This window comes from Phoca vitulina, unplaced genomic scaffold, assembly GCF_004348235.1.
Source record: "Phoca vitulina isolate PV1807 unplaced genomic scaffold, GSC_HSeal_1.0 scaffold74, whole genome shotgun sequence".
NCBI classification, from domain to species: Eukaryota; Metazoa; Chordata; class Mammalia; order Carnivora; family Phocidae; genus Phoca; species Phoca vitulina.
Window position 1 is genome coordinate 6,674,125 of NW_022589777.1, and position 18,074 is coordinate 6,692,198.

An 18,074-nucleotide genomic window follows, 5' to 3' on the forward strand; every position below is an offset into this window, starting at 1 on the left:
ATGTTGAAAGGACTAATTGATTTTTAAAAAAACTATGTGTGGTAAGACAGAGATGAAATAAAAAGAACTATTCAATTTTTAAGCAGAATTTCGAGGAAATACAAAGAACCTAGGATCTTTGGGTTCAAAAATAAAGCTGTTTTTTATTCTGAGCCTCTCCAGATGGTAAACGATTCTGAAAGTAGGGAATTGTTTTAAGGCCAAGGTTAAATCCAGGGTGCAGCTGTAAGACTGTAGAAATATCTGATTGTTCTCCTAGACCCTCTTAGCTTGATAAAAGGGCTTCCAGTATTTTAAGGACATTTTCAAACAGCTTTCTGACTCTTGGCTCAAGATGGAAAGCGGCTGTCTCCAAGAGATTTGTGGGTGTGGCTTTTTTAATGGGGTGGTTATAATCTGATATATAAGAATCTTTTTTTTTAATTTATTTTATTTTATTTTTTTGACAGAGAGACAGTGAGAGAGGGAACATGAGCATAAGAATCTTCCAAATTTTTATTTTATTTTATTTTTTTAGAATCTTCCAAATTTTTAGAGAATTATGTTGGCAGAAGCAGTATCTGCTTGGACTGAAAGAGTATAAGGATCGCTCCACACAATAGCTTTCAATGTTTATATGGCAAAAACTTATATTTTTACCTTAAGGACGGAATATAATATTTTAAATAAGGATGTGAAGAAAAATGCGAAATTCTGTTGTAAACAAAATTGTTAGAAAATCAGAATCATATGTAACTATTTTGAAAAGCTTGCCTGGTATCAACAAAGGGAATGTGTATCTGAATATTGCTGGAATTAAGAGACACCACAGAGTCATACTTAGTTTGAGCCATGCTTTGTCATTGTATTTATGCCTGATACACATCTCTACAATGACTGCTGTAAAGCTGACCAACTCAGTGTTGCTAAATCCTCCGCCTGAAATCATAAGAGCTCTTCCATTCTTTTTTATGGACATCTTCAAAGGCAGAATCTTGCAAAAGCAACAATTTTCAGCCTGGCATGTCTTCAAAGCCTTTGACTTTAGCTGCAAATTTCCAAATTAGTTTCCTTCATTCACTGTGCTTCTACTTTGAAGGAATGCTTTGCTTCACCTGGTTGATGAACCCTAAAGCCGTTTTTATGGAAAAGAAGCAACAATGAAGGCACAAGAGAGTATCCAGCCAACCACTGCTCCTAGGGAGCCTAAAAGAATAAACGGCTCATGTAGATAACACGTGTAACATTACCCTTAAACTTAATGGTGGCATGATGAGAAATCTTTCTTTTAAAACACATGTCTTACAATACCTTATGAAGAAATTTACAAATGTGAACTACAGGTTTACTGAGAACTGCTCTATTTTGCGATTTTTTTTTATTCTGAAGCACAGATGATCCTCCTTGAGAATTTATCAATGCCTCCCTGTTCTAGAGTCTCTCCAGCAGCACCAGCAAAGATAGAGAATACCCTTTCCATTCCTTTGAATCTGACAGTTGCCTGAAATTGCCCTCCACCATCCAACTCACCAGCACTCTCATCTTTGGCACCTGTGACCATAACTGTGTTCTTTCCTTCTTAAGTATCTTCAAGCTTCATCTCCTTTTAACAATTAAAAGAAATTGCCTGTTTTTAGTTGTAATTTAAAAATTTCCTTAGCTATTGGTATGTATTTGTTGTGCTACATGGTAAACATAATGCTTATCATTATGCAGGCAGACTACATGTGCTATTGTATTCGAAAGCAACTGAGAGTTAGCAACTGTATGAACTGGTGATTAGGATGCCATTTTTTCAGGATTGTACATACCAACACAATAGTTTATTACTTATATTTGGCATTTTACTTTATTTTAAATACATTTTAGGAATTCTGCGATTGATGTGTAATACATTTTATTTTTATCCCTGTTAAAAATAGGCCCCTATTTAGCATTTTCCTGCTCACCATCAGATTTTCAGGGATGGATTATTAAAATTCCTATAATTTAAAATTCCTATTCCTGTAATTTTTGTGGATAAGTTTTATGCTGTGTTTCTGATCCTGTCATATTTTGAATTGGAAATTTAAAAAAAAATTGTGATTATCTTTTTCCTGTGCCACCATTGTAGATGGGGTATGTGAAGCCGGGAGATACCTGATCAGGAGAGCTGTACTTGTTCCTGGGAAAGATCCTGGACTTTGAATAGGATGGGTAACTGCACGGGACTTTAGGTTGGCCCCCTTGGGAAGGGGAGGGTATGTTTATCTGTGGGAAGAACAATGTGCCCAGAAATTTGAGTAGCTAGAGGCACAGAACAATGGCAGACACTGCTTGTTGTCCCCCACCCTGTATCTGTTCTTTCCATTTTGCTCAGTAATAAACCCTACGTGTTAGCAGGGCATTATCCAACCAATAGAAAAAGCCTCATTTCCCAGCTTCTTTTGCCACTTAGTGTGGCCATGTGACTAAGCTCTGGCGAATGGAATGTAAGAAGTAATTTGCATAGGTCTTCTGGGAAGTTTTTTTTTAAAGAGAGGAAGTGTGTCCTCTCTTCCTCTTTTGCTGGCCTTCCTCGCTGTCATGTGGATGACATGGCTCAAGATGGAGCAGCTATCTTGTAAGGCAGGCTGGAAAGCACAGGTAAATTTGGCAGAACATGTCAGGAGTCTGAGCTCCCTGATGGTTAGGGAGCCACTGTCTTAGTCTAGGACTGCTAATGTTTACCTGAGAGAGAGAAAAAGAGAGAGAGGAAGAAGCTTTTATCTTTTTACCACTGTTATTTTAGGCTTTTCACCAATGAGCATTCCTCTTTGATTTTCTTTTAACTATCTTATATTATCTTATTTATACTGTCCTATAATTATTATTACACCAGTTACACCCATTATCTTGTTTAGTCTCCTTGCCTATTTTCATCTTCACCCCTAGAGTGCTAGCTTTATGAAAATAGAAAATTTGCCCCCCCTTTTTGTGATATGCTATAATTTTTATTGCAGTGTGGCCATTTTTGTGACAATGGGGAGTTTGGTGTTAAAAATAATGTTCCATTTGAGGTTCTTTTATACAGAAATTGCCATCATGACTGATATTCAAAATATCTTTAGTGTTGTAAGACTCACATGATAAATAAAACTGTTACCCTCATTCAGTACTGTACACTTAATGGAAAACAAAAAGGCAGCAATAACAGCTGTTCCTTTTAAGAAGAATGAACACTGGGTACCAGGATAAGTTGACGACCCAGTTAACACAACTTAATTGGCAATCCTCCTTGGAGTGGGGTGTTGAATTCATCAAAAAAAAGTGCTTTCGATGCATGGTGTTATATCCCTCCTGCCATGTCATAAATTAGACTTGCCAAGGAAGGTGAGGTGTAAGAATGCTGGAGCCTCACAGAACTGCAATCAAGTGCAACTATAAATAATACTGAATAAAGTTTACCCTCTGACAAGTGGATAATACTTTCAGTACATTGAATTAGCTTACCCTTTGCAGTATTCTAAGTTATTCACATTGACAATCCCATTCATTGTAGTCCTTGCTGCAAGGGAGGCATATAGCTAGTTGTTTTGGCTAAAATATGATGGGAAGGCAGTCCTTGGGTTCTGCGTAAAAGTAACAGTTTGAAACAGCCTAATAGCAATCACTGATAGGCTGCTTAAATGAATGATATTTCTGTCATTCATTGGTTTAGAAGGGTCCATTGAGAAGGGGACAAAACAGAACAAAACCTAACACTATTCTTATTGACTGAAATGAAGAAGTGGAAGTTCCCTGACATCCAGATGGCATTTGACTGTCATTTTATAAGGGTTTTCCTTTAAGTGAGACTACTCTGTTGCTTCTCAGTTTCTTTTCAAGTGAGGAATAGTCCTTAATATCGTCCATACCATTTATTTCCCACTTATGTTTAATACCTGTAAATTTCTTTTCAATGGCATCTTTAGAGATTTATTTATTTATTTATTTGACAGAGAGAGAGAGAGAGAGAGAGAGAGAGCATGCACAAGCAGGGAGAGCGGCAGGCAGAGGAAGAGTGAGAAGCAGCCTTCCCACAGAGCAGGGAGCCCGATGCGGGGCTAGATCCCAGGAATGACCTGAGCCAAAGGCAGACACTTAACCGACTGAGCCACCCAGGCGCCCTTTAATGGCATCTTTAGAGCAAGCATAAATCATCGCCCTTTGTAAAGGTGCACTTTCAGGACCCCATAATTTCAATACCACGTCTTCTTTCTTAGACTCCTGTTGTGAATGTGGTATCATACAAAGCAAAGTGGCAATCATTCAGAGATAGCAACTTCACAAAAGATGTGTAGGGGTCCTCTACAGTATCATTAGTGTCACCCACCAAGATCTGCTTTGCTTTCTCTACAATTATTTCTTTTGCCCTTGCTTAAACAGAAGAGAACTGCTTTCTTTTTTTGGATCTCCTCCTGTGTAGACGATTTCCTTAACAACTTTGTTGACATCATCATTTATTAGCAATGCCAGAAACCATAATGCCAGGGATTGCAGCAGCAGCTCAGGCTTGGTGGGAGTGGGAGGAGAAGGAGGAGCAGGCCAAAACTTTGACCCTTCTGTTCACATCTGAATCTACAGAGTTTAGAACAGTGCTTGGAGAAGTAGTTATGTGCTCAGTAAAACCTTGTGGAATGAATGAAGGCTAGATTAGAACGGGATTCCTCTAAAGGTAGTAAGCTCCTGCTTTAAGAAAGTATAGAATTTAGAATTCCAAAGACACTGGGTTATTATAGGTGAGGAAACTGACATTTAGGGAGGTTAAATGATTCATAGGTCACACAGGTCCGTTGTTATGCCAACTGATGGCCACGCTATCAGGTGTGAGACCACTGCCCCCTCTAGTGTGTGCACCATTTGGCTGATAAGCACTTGTCCTGGATACCGTAGAAAGAACCGCTCAGGGGCCCAGGATTTGGACAGGATGATCTACTGCCCTTTCACCACACCGGAAGTGTATAAACTTGGCTAATAGATTTTTGAAGCTTCTCAGACACCACAGAACTTCGAAAGCGCAGCAGTCGGGAGCAGTGCGGTCGCTACCAGCAGGAAGCCTTAGCCATTTATTACCGGGCACTCTAGGGAAGGGGAGCTGGCAGTTCTGAGGAGGACAGTTGTCCAGGCTCTCTTCTGGCCACCATCTTCCTCCACCAGCTCCCAACAAAGACATCTCATCTCCTTCTTCCACAGCCCTCGGTTCTACTTGGCCGGGCTTTGAGATGACAGAGACTGGAGTACAATGTGACCCAAGTCACCTACCATTGCGTACCCGCTGCAGGGCTCGCGCCCCAGCTAGGGGCTGACGTGGGCTGTGGGGAGACGGGCGCGTCCCCGAGCCGCGCTCTTAGCCCTTCCGCTCCACGCGCCGCGCCGGGCTCCGGGGGGCGGGCGCGCGCACGCTCCGCCTCTCCCCGCCTCCTCGGTGCGCGCTCCGCCCCCTCGAGCTGCGATACGCCGAGGGCTCAACATCCGAGGACTTTGGCCCAGAGTAACCCTGCTCGCGTGACCTTTCCCCTCCATTCTGCACCTGGAGCGGCGGGCCTGGCGCGCTGGCTGCGGTTGGGCGCTTGTTCTGCACCCTCCCGCCCCGCTCCCGCCGGCGCTTCGGCGCACCCCCTCGCTGCCCCTCCGTGCGACTCCCCGTCATGGCGGCTCTCAGCAAGTCCATCCCTCATAACTGCTACGAGATCGGCCACACTTGGCACCCTTCCTGCGGGGTCTCCTTCGTGCAGATCACCAGGGGCGCCCTGGAGGAGTCCCTGAAGATCTACGCTCCCCTGTACTTGGTGAGATCCATCAGCTCCTCCCTCGGCGAGTTTAGTGTGGAGGATGGGCCAGGGAGTGTAGTCGTGCTTCCGAGCGGCCTGGGCAACTCGTTCTGTGTCGGGTTCTCATTTGGAGGGACCAGACGGTTTTTTGGGCGGGGGGGCATGGTGGAGGTCGAAAGGGGCGGAAATCTCACATGCTACATTGGGCGGGAGAAGGGGGAGGGGAACTTGAGGTTGAGCTGTCAACTGAATGCCTGTGGATGAGAAGGGGGTGGGCTCCCAACTTCAAGATTAAGTTAGGACACTTAAAATTGTGAATTAAGGGAACTGCGGTACTTTTCCTCTCTCTTGCATTATGATGGAGAGGAGTTTGTAGGTCAGCGAGGCGAGGAGAAATGCCCTGCAGTCTTTCCTCATCTAAGTCCCTCTATAACCCCCCTCCATTTTTTTGTTTTTTGTTTAAGGGCATATTTGACAGCAAATCCCTGTGGGCTCAGATCTTGTCTTAGTTTGGGATGATAGTATTGTGGCTTGAGGGTTTTGCAAGTGTTCTTGCAGGTTCAAAGAGTAGACTTCTGGTTGAGATTTTGGGTGCTGATTTAAAGGATGATTCCAGACTGAGTCAGTGAAGGTGATTAAAAGACCTGACTTTAGGTCACCTAAGCAATTTGTTTGGAGTTTTGAGTAGAGAATATTTGTAAATACGTGTATGTATCACTGAGAACTGTTAAAAGAAATGTGTTCTTTTTTTTTTTTTAAGTAGGCTCCATGCTCAAGGTGGGGCTTAAACTCACGACCCTGAGCTCGAGAGTCCCATGCTCTACTAAGCCAGCCAGGTGCCCCAAAAGAAGTTTATTCTTAAATAAAACATTCTTAAATGTTCTCACCAGCATCTTTTTTTTTTATAACCTTGTCCTTGATACTTGACCGTCGAAGTTCATCCTCTCATTTTCTTGCCCAGTAGAGTGTGTGCCCTAAGAAGGGAGAGATCATACATTTTGTATGTTTCCTAAGGGTTTCATTGAATTTTCAATGGATGGTCAGTTCTTACTTCTCACTGAGTAGTAATTTGGATTTGTAGCCTAATATGCCAGAAAGTGTGTCATGGCCATATTTGTGGTACTTCTTGAAAAGTCTGATTGTTTATTACAGAGATAAGAAAGAAGAACTTGGTAACTTTCTCTGAGCTTGCAGAAATCAGTTTCATTTTTACCCTATAGACCCATGCTTTTCAAACTTAAGACCTCCACCCCCTCACACCCTGGGATCATGTGAAAATGAGAGTTTCTGATTCAGTAGGTCTGGGTGGGGCCTGAGATTCTGCATTTCTAACAAACTGTCAGGCAATATTGATGCTGTTGGATCAAGAGTCACACTTTGAATAGGAAGGATCTAAAATAGAAGCTAATAATAAAATTATTACTGGAGCTGGACATTTCTCCCTTGATTTTCTTTGGCAAAGATCCATGTTCATCTGATTTTCCACATGAATGTGGCTAGTCTGTAGCTCAGTATTTTTTAAACAGAACATCTACAAACAATATTGAGCTCTTGATGTAGTCAAAAAAATACATCAAGATTGTTCCTGCTCTTAGGGGATTATGATGTAGGTGGGGAGAGAATTTATGCTGTCTAATTTCTCCCTCTGAAAATCCACTGTACTTTTAATGTGTCTCATTCATTCATTTAACAACTATTTGTTGAGTGCCCGATTTTTGTCATATCTACAGCCTAGACAATTTATTGGTTATGTTCCATGATAGAGAAGTTCAAGGGAGCAATAGGAACAGGGGTTCTTTTACAACAGGTAGGGTGGGGCCAGGGGTCAGGAAAAGTTTGCGATTCACTGTTGTATCTCCAACTAAATACTTCTTGAGGATAAATTCTTCATCTTACTTGGCCCTGTGCCCCTTATAGCTGTGTATTTTAGACTTTGGGTTGCTGCTAAAGAGTGGTTGTGAAATAAAACTGGGGGGAGGGGCGCCTGGGTGGCCCAGTTGGTTAAGCGTCGGACTCTTGGTTTTAACTCAGGTCGTGATTTCAAGGTTGTGAGATCGAGCCCCATGTTTGGCTCTGCACTCAGCACAGAGCTTGAGTTTCTCTCTCCCTCTGCCCTCCGCACCATGCTCTCTTTCTCTAAAATAAATAAACCTTAAAAAAAAAATAAAATTAATGGGAACTGACCAAGGTTTTATTATTACATTTATTTATTCATTTATTTTCTTTCTTTTAAGAGAGAGAGTCCTTGAGAGGGCACGGAGGGCAGAGGGAGAGAGAGAATCTTAAGCAGGCTCTGTGCCTGGGCTGATCGCACAACCCTGAGATCAAGACCTGAGCCAAGATCAAAAGTCAATCGCTTAAATGACTGAGCCATCCAGGTGCCCCCACCAATGTTTTATTTTGAGTGAAATAGAAGAAAATAGAAAAAATGAGAGTCCATTGCAGGCACTAAGGATAAGCATTATTTCATGACAGTTTTGTTTCAGTTATGTTTGTATGTGTGGCTGGGGCTACTTAGAGCAAATAGGAACACTGTACTCTTTGTCAGTGTTGGATAGTTGTTGATTAAATATGTAACCTCCAGTCCCAAGATAAAAGGTGGTATGGGAAGAAGTGGGCTTTAAAAGGGATCAAGGACATCTGAATTTGAATCTCAGCTCCATTAGTTACTAGCTGTTTGTCCATGTTACTTTGTCTGTCTCTGAGAATTAAGTGAAAGAATGTATTGAAGATGTATCACATATTTTCCTGGCTCAAAGTAGGTCTTGAAGAATTAGGCATTTTTTCTTCCCTCTTACCCCAGTGACATTTAAGTTAGATATAAAGTTCACTGAAGATGGTTAAGGCAAGGCTTTTTGGCAGATGTAGCATTTGAGTTGGGCTATGAAGATAAGGAGGGACAGACATTGATTCTTGTAGGAGACTTTTGTAAAATACTTATTTTTTTTTTTTTAAGATTTTATTTATCTATTTGACAGAGAGAGAGACAGTGAGAGAGGGAATACAAGCAGGGGGAGTGGGAGAGGGAGAAGCAGGCTTCCCGCTGAGCAGGGAGCCGGACACAGGGCTCAGTCCCAAGACCCCGGGATCATGACCTGAGCTGAAGGCAGATGCCCAACGACTGAGCCACCCAGGCGCCTCTAGAATACTTATTCTTAATGGAGAGGAGGGAGAATAATGTGAATTGAGCAGAAATCTAAGTGGTTTTGTAAGTGAAGCAATATGTATATTGGTTGGCTAAAATAGAAGTTTTGTGTACAGGAGTTATGAGCTATAACAACTCCTATTTATTGAATACTTAGTAACTTAGACCTTTACGTATTTTATCTTCTTTAATCCTTATACAACTCCGTTTTTATTATCCACATTTCATAGGTATTACATAGGTAAGAAAGCTGAAGGCTAGAGAGATTAAGTGACTTCCCAGATTAAGAGCTAGTAAGGGAGAGACAGGATTCAGTTCTAGGGCTTTTTTTTTGTTTTTTGTTTTTTTTTTACTCAGAGTCATACTGGAGGTCAGGCTAAAGGAGCCATAGAGATTTTTTTGAGCAAAGGGGTTACAAGTACAAAATGGTGGCTTTTGAGATGATGAATCTGATAGCACTGGGTGGACTGGATTGGAAAGACTATTTAGGAGTTGATGCAGGGGATTCACTAAGGGGTAGAAAGAGCCAGTTCCCATGGAATCCCTCTCTGCAACTTACTTGCAATGTGATTTTAGGAAAATTACCTCACCTCTTTGAGCCTTAGTCTCCTTGCTTTGCAGAAAATAATTATACTCATCTCTTGGGGCTGTTTTGAGGACTTAGGTGGGATAATAGTGTGTAGGAATAGCAGCTATCACATAGCAGGGCCCCAATAAAGTGCTGCTGTTACTAAAACAGTGCATATGTTCTGTGTCCTGTTAGGGTGGTGGTTTGGATTCAGAATTAGCACAGTACTTCAGTAAGTGCTTAGTTAAGTGTCTGAATGAGCACAAATGTGAATGAATGAACTCATGAATAGTTCAGGAGTAAGGAGATACTTGGCAGCACGAGAGAATGGAAGGGCAGCTTTAGAGGCATCTTACGAGAGAGGCATTTCATAAGATAGGTATTTCATAGGAAGAATGAATAGGACTTAGAGACTGAGTATTGGGGTAGTGTGAGGACTTGTTTCTGCTTCGAGGACTTTAAATCTGACTGATGCTGTTGCCATCATTGATAGAAAAGGAGAAATGTTGAAGGGAAGCTGATTTGGGGGAAATTTTAATCAAGAGTATTTTTTGGAGCCTATAAACTGGGTTTTATCTCTCTACTTTTCATTTTAATATTACCGTGTGTGTTGTACTAAACTGATTCCTTTTATTCCTTTCATATCTACTGCTCTCTTGCTTCTTTTCCCTCTTCGTATCTACAGTTCTTAGTATTCACCTTCTAATGCTTAAACCATATTGAAATATATGTGGACTATTCCTTTTAATAGTGAATCTTTGTGTTTTTATAGTTTTTAAAAAACATCAGTCATCATCAATTCACTTCATGTATTTTTTTTAAAGAATCCTGTGTGTACTGTAATATATGCTAAGAATTTATGCATGTACCAGAAATGTATTTCAGGAAGTTATATTTCATTTCTTGAATGTTAGTTATTACCACACATCTCACAACAAGCGGTACCCCTTTCCACATACACACACATACACACACACAGGAAACAGTTGTTAAACTGTTTAAACCCTAGGCTGTCACTAAAATTAATGAAAGCTAGTGCCCTCCGTAATTTAGAATACAAATTTAGAATACACATTTACCCATTTAGGGGGATGGATTCTATGCTGTTCAAGTTCTTAGGTCTCTTCTTTAAGAAGGAAGACTTGCTCACTTAACTCACTCAGGTGGTTCTAAGACCTTTCTTAATTATGCTTTTCCTTGGTGCCTTTCTTGAGGACCTCCAGGTTAGGGTACTGGCATTTACAGGTAGCTGACTGCAAAGTAGAACCTTTTGCACTTTTGGGAAGGAATGATTTAAAAACCTGCCTTTAAAAAAAAAAAAAAACCTGCCTTTTCATTGACCTTCAGATGTTTATACCCTTCTTCAGAGTACAAAAATATTTATAGAATATTGATTCCCTTTGAGCCATATTAACTGATTCTCAGTTCATCACATCTAAACTGAATAAACATTTAAGCAAGAGTTGGAATTCTTAGAAATAAAAAAAAACAATTTATGGACAGTCTCTAGTTAGTTGAAAAGGCTTGGAAACCACTGACGGAAGAAATCTGTTCATTAAGGTGGACTTTTTTTAAATGTTCTCACACAGTTTTATTTTATAGAAAAAAAGGTAATTCTAGAAAACTTCCAAAGCTTGACTCTACTTGTAGGAGGCTGTTCAGATTTTTGTATTTAGTGTGGCTTACAGGCAGGATCCTGGACTCTGGGATCAAATTGCCCATGTTAGAATTGCAGCTCATTCCTTATTAGCTGGGTTACCTCAGACAAATTACCCAACCACTCTAAGCCTCTATTTCTGTGTCTGCAGTATTGGAGAAATGGTAAATTTTTCCTTGGGAGATCTTTGTGAAGATTAAATGAGGCATAGTATGTAAAGTGCTGCTGGCACATAGTGTAGAGGGAGTTTGTAAGGGCGGTGGTTGAGCAGGTTTTCTAGAGCAAAGGAGACCAGCAATGAGACTTTTCAAAGTTCTTTTTTTTTTTTAAGATTTTATTTGTCAGCGAGAGAGAGAGAGAGAGAGAGAGAGAGCGCACAAGCAGGGGGAGCGACAGGCAAAGGGAGTAGACTCCCCGCTAAGCAGGGAGCCCGATGCAGGGGCTCAATCCCAGGATCCTGGGATCATGACCTGAGCCTAAGGTAGACATTTAACCAACTGAGCCACCCAGGTGTCCCATTAGATTTCAAAGTTCTTGATAATAGGCCATTCGTTTTTGTTTTTAACTTTAAAAAAGAGAAAAAGTCATGGCAGAATACAAACTGCTGAGAGTAGCTGTTTGGATTATTTGACCATTGGAGATCATGGAATTTGTAAACGTATTAACTAATTCCTCTTTAAATTTTGTCTGAAGCCTAGTTTAGGGGGCGGAGGTAAGGGACTCCCTTTATCTGTCTATTCAATAAATAAATGATGATTTTTACATAACTTGTTGTTAAACCAACAGTAACAGTCATTTGGTCTTTTTAAAAATAAGCACTTACGGGGCACCTGGGTGGCTCAGTCATTAAACATCTGCCTTCGTCTCGGGTCATGATCCCAGGGTCCTGGAATCGAGCCCGATATCGGGCTCCCTGCTCGGCAGGAAGCCTGCTTCTCTCTCTCCCACTCCCCCTGCTTGTGTTCCCTCTCTCGCTTGTGTGTGTCTCTCTCTCTGTCAAATAATAAAATAAAATCTTTTAAAAAAATAAGCACTTACGTTAGGAATTTTCCTATTTTTCAACATGACATTTTGAGTTCCTTGAATTTGTTTCTAATATGTGACTTGTTGTTGACTGATCTCTGTGGAGTGCAAAGTGCACTTCCAGCACATCATTTTCAGTTGAAAGTTGAAGACTTACTAAACACTCCTCATCTCACCCTTTCCTGTAGCAACTCTCTCAGTGTAGCTGGCCATATCTGCTTTACTGTTGTTTGCCTCTTCAGTTATCATAGATCAGGGATAAAAATTAATAAATATTGGAATATAGGACCTAAGTAATTATGATCCATTACTGTTCATGGTTCTGAGTCAGTAGATTCTTATTAAAACAGATATTTGGTTGATTTAAAAAAACTTAAACAGCCTTCAAACCCTTAATGTGCGTATTTCAACGTCAGCATTACTTACTTTTGCATCTTCGTTAGAAAATTCTCTTTACATCAGAAGGAGTGGTCCTCTCTCTAGGAAAGTTTCTCCTCTTCAATAAAATAATATATTTTGGTAGAGAGAGAAACCCACCTGGAGAAGGGAGGGAGCCACTGTAAAGTAGGGGAAAGAATCAAATGACACTATACACTTTTAAGCCTTGTTTATTGGGATGTGTAGGAGGTAGTGCTTTGGAGAAAGTATTTTCATTGAGTTATGCTGGATTGCTTTGGGGCCATATTGGGTTTTAGCTACTAGTGCAATATATGACTGGAGAATGACCAGGAAGCATTGAGAAATGTTGAGTTGCTAATCTAGAGAGAAGATGGGGCTAGAGATTTAGATTAAGATGTCATAAGAATAGAGATGAGAGTTGAATTATGGTAGGTCAACAAGGGAGAGAGTTTAGAAAGAGAAGACAGTCTGAGGAATGCTTGTTTTTGGAGTAGAGGGAAAAAAATGAAAGAAGCAGTCAGAGGTATGAAGAGGTTGAAAAGAGAATGTTGCAGAGAAATCTTGAGCAGGGAGTTTTGGGAAGTATTGAGAGGTGCGAAGAGCATGGGATTGAATCTCAGTGCTGCCACTTATTAGCTTTGTGATGTTGACAAGGTTCTTAACATATTTGAACCCCAGTATTCTCATCAAAAAATGGGGGTAAAATATCCACCTCCTATTTTTTTTTAAAAGATTTTATTTATTTGAGAGAGAGAGAGAGAGAGAGAGAGAGAGAGAGAGAGCGCGTGAGCTGGGGGGAGGGGCAGAGGGAGAGGGGGAAGCAGGCTCCCCTCTGAGCAGGGAGCCCAATGCGGGACTTGATCCCATGACCCCGGGATCATGACCTAAGCTGAAGGCAGATGCTTAGCCAACTGAGCCACCCAGGCGCCCCCTTATGTCATATTTTTAAAAAATATAAATCCTTACTTGTCATTCTTCTGCACAGAACTCTCCAGTGGTTTTCCATCTCAATTAATGTGCAAGCTTTATCATGGCCTACAGAATCTTATGTGATCTGGCTGTTGCTTGTTTGATTACATATCATACCATTTTCCTTTTTTGTTTATTCACCTCCACCCAGATACAATTACATGATTTATATTTTTGAATCTAAGTTTTTCTATATAGAATAGAGAGCTCTTGATTTCTGAGGAATATCTTAAAATTTGACAACAGATTGTCAAAAAATGAACATTTCTAAGGAGTGAACTAATACAGGAGACTTCCTCTTTTTATGAGTTTTGACTTTGAGAGAAAAATATCTTGCCTATTTGTGTATAAGCAATATACATATAAGTAATTGCTTTTATTGATTATGACGAGACAACCTGGATTGAAAGGCTGAAGCACAAACATATCCCTAAAAAAGGGATTAAAAAATGTGGTAGGATTTTGATAACAGATTTATAATATGCTCATCAAATATTAATTGACTAACAGGTACTGTGCTAGGTGATAATTAGGGAAGGGGAATTAATTGAAGTGACTGCTTAACAAAGAGCTAAATAAAAAGTTTTTGGAGAGTCTTTTTAGAACAGGTTGGTACAATTTCTTGCATTACTTGCATGGTATGGTGATGGGAAGTATGTTTATATCCCTGAGGACTGTACTAGCCACATAGTAATGTGTAATGTTAGTTGATGCTTTGATGATTAGGGGTCTTAAGATATTTTATCATAGCAGAGTATCATATTAAAGATTTGTTTGAATCTTGACATGAGATCAAACTTTAAAATTGTCTCTTGGTTTATCACTCATTTTAGCTTCTTTTCTATTAATTGATCTCCTCTCAAAGAGTGTTGTCATTTGAGATTTTTTGTGTGTATTTTTTCCTTCGTGTTTAATACAAGTCTGTTTCATCTTGGGAAACAAGGAGTATAGTTAAAAAGTATTCATTTAATGAGCCTGATTTATTGGTGAATCAAATTAGTATTGTCCATTGATATTGCAGACTGTATATGATGGTCTCTTTCCTCATAATTATACCTGAGGAGAATTAATAATTGAAGTGAATGAAAGCAGATTTTAAGTAATTCTGCTTTTAGCTGCACTGGAAAATATTCAGTAAAATGAATTTATGTGTGGAAGAAAAGTGCGAAAAGAAGGAAGAATGCTAGATCAAATATCATTAGATTTGAGCAGGTTTCTTTTATAAGAATGCCGAATTTACAGTGTTTTCAACTTATTACCATTTATATTTTGTATAGTCTTTTGACTTACTACATGTGTCAGGTTGCATTGGTTTCTTGATTCTAACTAGATCTTGGCAGTTTGGATTATGATTTGTCCAGTTTGGGAGTTGCCCTAAAGAATACCTTTGTATCAATTGGCAGTAAGAAGCGGGTTTGTTCCCGTCATGATTTCTCAACCTTGCAGAAAGTAGAGGTGGGACCTTTTTTTTCAGACCTGTGTCTCAGAAACTCTCAAGCACAGGGGACGCTGAGTTGTAATCAGGATCAGACTGAATTTCAGAGTGTGCTCATAGTTCCATTTGGAGCCCATCCAGTGTTAGTGTAACTGTATTTACCGAGTCTTCATTTTCTCCCACTCTTGCTTTCCTACTTTGATTTCAAATATTACAGATTCCCTACAATGTGTCAGAAATACAGTCATGGGGGAACAAGATGTACTTGGACATTACAGTTAACGGGGAACATAAATGTAAAAGAAATATACAAAAAATGCTTTCAACTGTGATAAGAAGCTGCTAACTGCTATTAAGAAGTACAGGGTGTTTCTAGAGAGTGTTACAAGAGGACGACCCCTTCTAATATGGTGGGTTTGGAAAGCTTTCCTGAATATATGAATATATATTAAGTATGTATGTATTAGGGTTAACATTTATGGCACAAAACCCAAATTTTACCATGAAACTGAGAGAAATAAGAAGCAATTACTTTACAGAGAGTATTTAATGATTTTCTTAAATCCAGTATCCTGGCCAAGAATTTGATTTTTTTCCTTTTGACTATGGCCCTTATTTAAACTGGAAGCCAAAGGCAATTATAATACATACAAATACTTTGATTACTAGATTTACTGAGATTGAACCTCTTTTATAATAAAATCTGTATTTTATAAATAAGGTAGTCAGAAGTTTTCAGTTACAAAAGATTACAAATGTCATTGCAAATGTTAGAAAAGCTATTTGTCCTCACTCATCTAAAGGTAAATCAAGGATGTTTAAGACAAAATTGTGAGATCTGGGAAGTTAAGCATCTTTTTAAAGCTTTCTTTTTCTGTGCTCTTCTTTTTTTCTCATGGTTAAATTTGTGGTTAAGTTTTTTTTCTGGTTCAGGTAGATGATCAGGGTTATCCCATCAAAAAAAAAAAAAAAAAATAGTAAGGGATGTTATATCCAGCAAGTAGTTGCAGGGCTAATTATTAAGGCTTCAGCATGAGTGAGTTTTAGCAAATATGTGAGTACAAGTGCAGTTTAAACTTTTGGAGAATGGCTTTGTCTTCTGTGACTGGGATTTAATATATGAACAAACGGTAGGGCACTTGGGTATTTAGCCTGCATAATCCCGATATCTGTGATTTCTTCTCTGGCTCAGATTGTCCCTGTTTCTCTGGCTTGAGATTTTTAATTCTGTTTTAAGGATTCAATTCAGTATACTCAATATTCTTATTGGAGAGACTGGAATATATGTACATTCTTTCTATTTTTCATCTGAATAAAGTTCTTCAATGAGAAATGTACTGTTAGAAGTTTTCTGCATTAATTAAGGTATTTCCTATTAGAGTCCATGATATTTGTAGTTCAATATGCAGGAGATGATAGGGTATGAAAAATGTTTTGGTTTAAGATTATAGTATTACATGGTAAGTTGTATCAGTAAGTGGAAGTAACAGGTGTGTGTTCTCAAGACTCTGTACATTATCAAAAATATTAATATTACTTGGTTCGGAACATGGGTATAATGTATGTAGGGCTTAATCTGAGTCTTGTTTGTGATCATATTTTTCTCAATATCATATCTAAAGTATATATTCAAGTTTATCTTTAAAGCCAATGTCAACTTCCATATATATTTGATTGTGGCCCTTTTATTGAGAGTAAAGATATAAGGCTTAATGATCATCACTAAAGCTTGATGGTAATTATAGGGAGGCTTTATAGTAAGTAGCTAAGGAAAACTTTTGAAGATTTGCTTGTATTCTCCAGCATATGTTGTTAACAAAGTTGTCCTAGTTTTGTTTTTGTTTTTTTTTTAAATAAGCTGGCTATCTGTACCTGATGAGGCAACATGTGTATGCATTGGGTGTAAAGTACAAGATATGACTTTTTGTTTTGTTTGCTGATTTATAGTGTGACCCTCAGTTTCCTCATCTATAAAGAGATGATAATCCTGCCTTAATTACTTTGTGACTTGCAGTGGGAATCCTATGAGATAGCTCATGTGTAAAAACTTTGAAAACTGTAAAAAGATAATGTAAATGTCAGTCTGTGATACTTGGTTTCTTGTCTTTTTGTTTTCGATATTTAGATTCGGTTTTTATAGCTTATAGTTTTAACCTAGAAAGTAAAGATTTTGGAAGTGATTTAAATGTAATGTATTTGTCAGGGTTTTCCAGAAACACATAACCAAAAGGGAATGTTATGTGTATATGTACACACACACACACACACACACACACACACACAGACTTATTAAAAGGAATTGGCTCACACAATTACGGAGGCTGAGAAGTCCCTGGATCTACAGTTGGTAAGCTGGAGACACAGGAGAGCCTATGGTGTAAGTTCCAGTTTGAAAGCCCTCATCAGGCTTGAGACCCAAGAGGAGGGGATGTTTCCTCCTGAGTCCAAAAGTGGAAAAAGACTAATGTCCCTGCTTGAAGGCAGGCAGGCAGGAGTTCCCTGTACTGAACTGTTTGGTTCTATTCAGGTCTTCAGTTCATTGGATGAGGCCCACCCACCTTAGGAATCTGCTTTACTCAGTCTACTGAAAATGTTCATCTTATCCAGAAACACCCTCACAGCCACACCCAGAATGATGTTTGGCCAAATAACTGGGCAGTCTGTGGTCCACTCAAGTTGACACATAATTAACCAGTACATGCAGTATAAATTTGTGACAATAAAGTAATTCTACCTCCTTTATTCTAAATATTTTTAAAAGTGAGGTCTTATTTTTTATATTTATCTATTTGTTAAAAGATTTTATTTATTTGTCAGAGAGAGAGAGAGAGCGAGCAAGAGAGAGCATGCGAGAGCACAAGCACGGAGAGAGGCAGAGGGAGAGAGAAAGGGAGAAGCAGGTTCCCCACTGAGCAGGGAGCCTGATGCGGGACTTGATCCCAGGACCCTGGGATCTTGACCTGAGCCGAAGGCAGACGCTTAACCAACTGAGCCACCCAGGTGTCCCTATTTATTTATTGTAAAGATTTATTTATCTTGGAGAGAGAGAGAGCTCTTGTGTGCATGAGCGGGGGGCAGGGGGGGACAAATTCCCCGCTGAGCACAGAGCTCATCTCTTGACTGTGAGA

At 39.5% G+C, this 18,074-nt stretch overlaps 1 protein-coding gene across 6 annotated transcripts in view; it reads left to right on the forward strand.

The window, feature by feature from the left end:
* TMEM135 (transmembrane protein 135) overlaps positions 1–18,074 on the forward strand; it is a 241,943-nt gene that overhangs the window by 59,869 nt on the left and 164,000 nt on the right. The window contains exon 1 of one of the 6 annotated variants that reach the window (XM_032393608.1): positions 5,423–5,768. The exons of the other annotated variants lie outside the window; for them this stretch is intronic. Within the exon in view, the coding sequence (XP_032249499.1) occupies positions 5,628–5,768 (141 nt within the window). The 5' untranslated portion in view covers positions 5,423–5,627. Of the gene's footprint in view, positions 1–5,422; positions 5,769–18,074 lie in introns of those variants that run through there. 6 annotated transcript variants of the gene reach the window in all.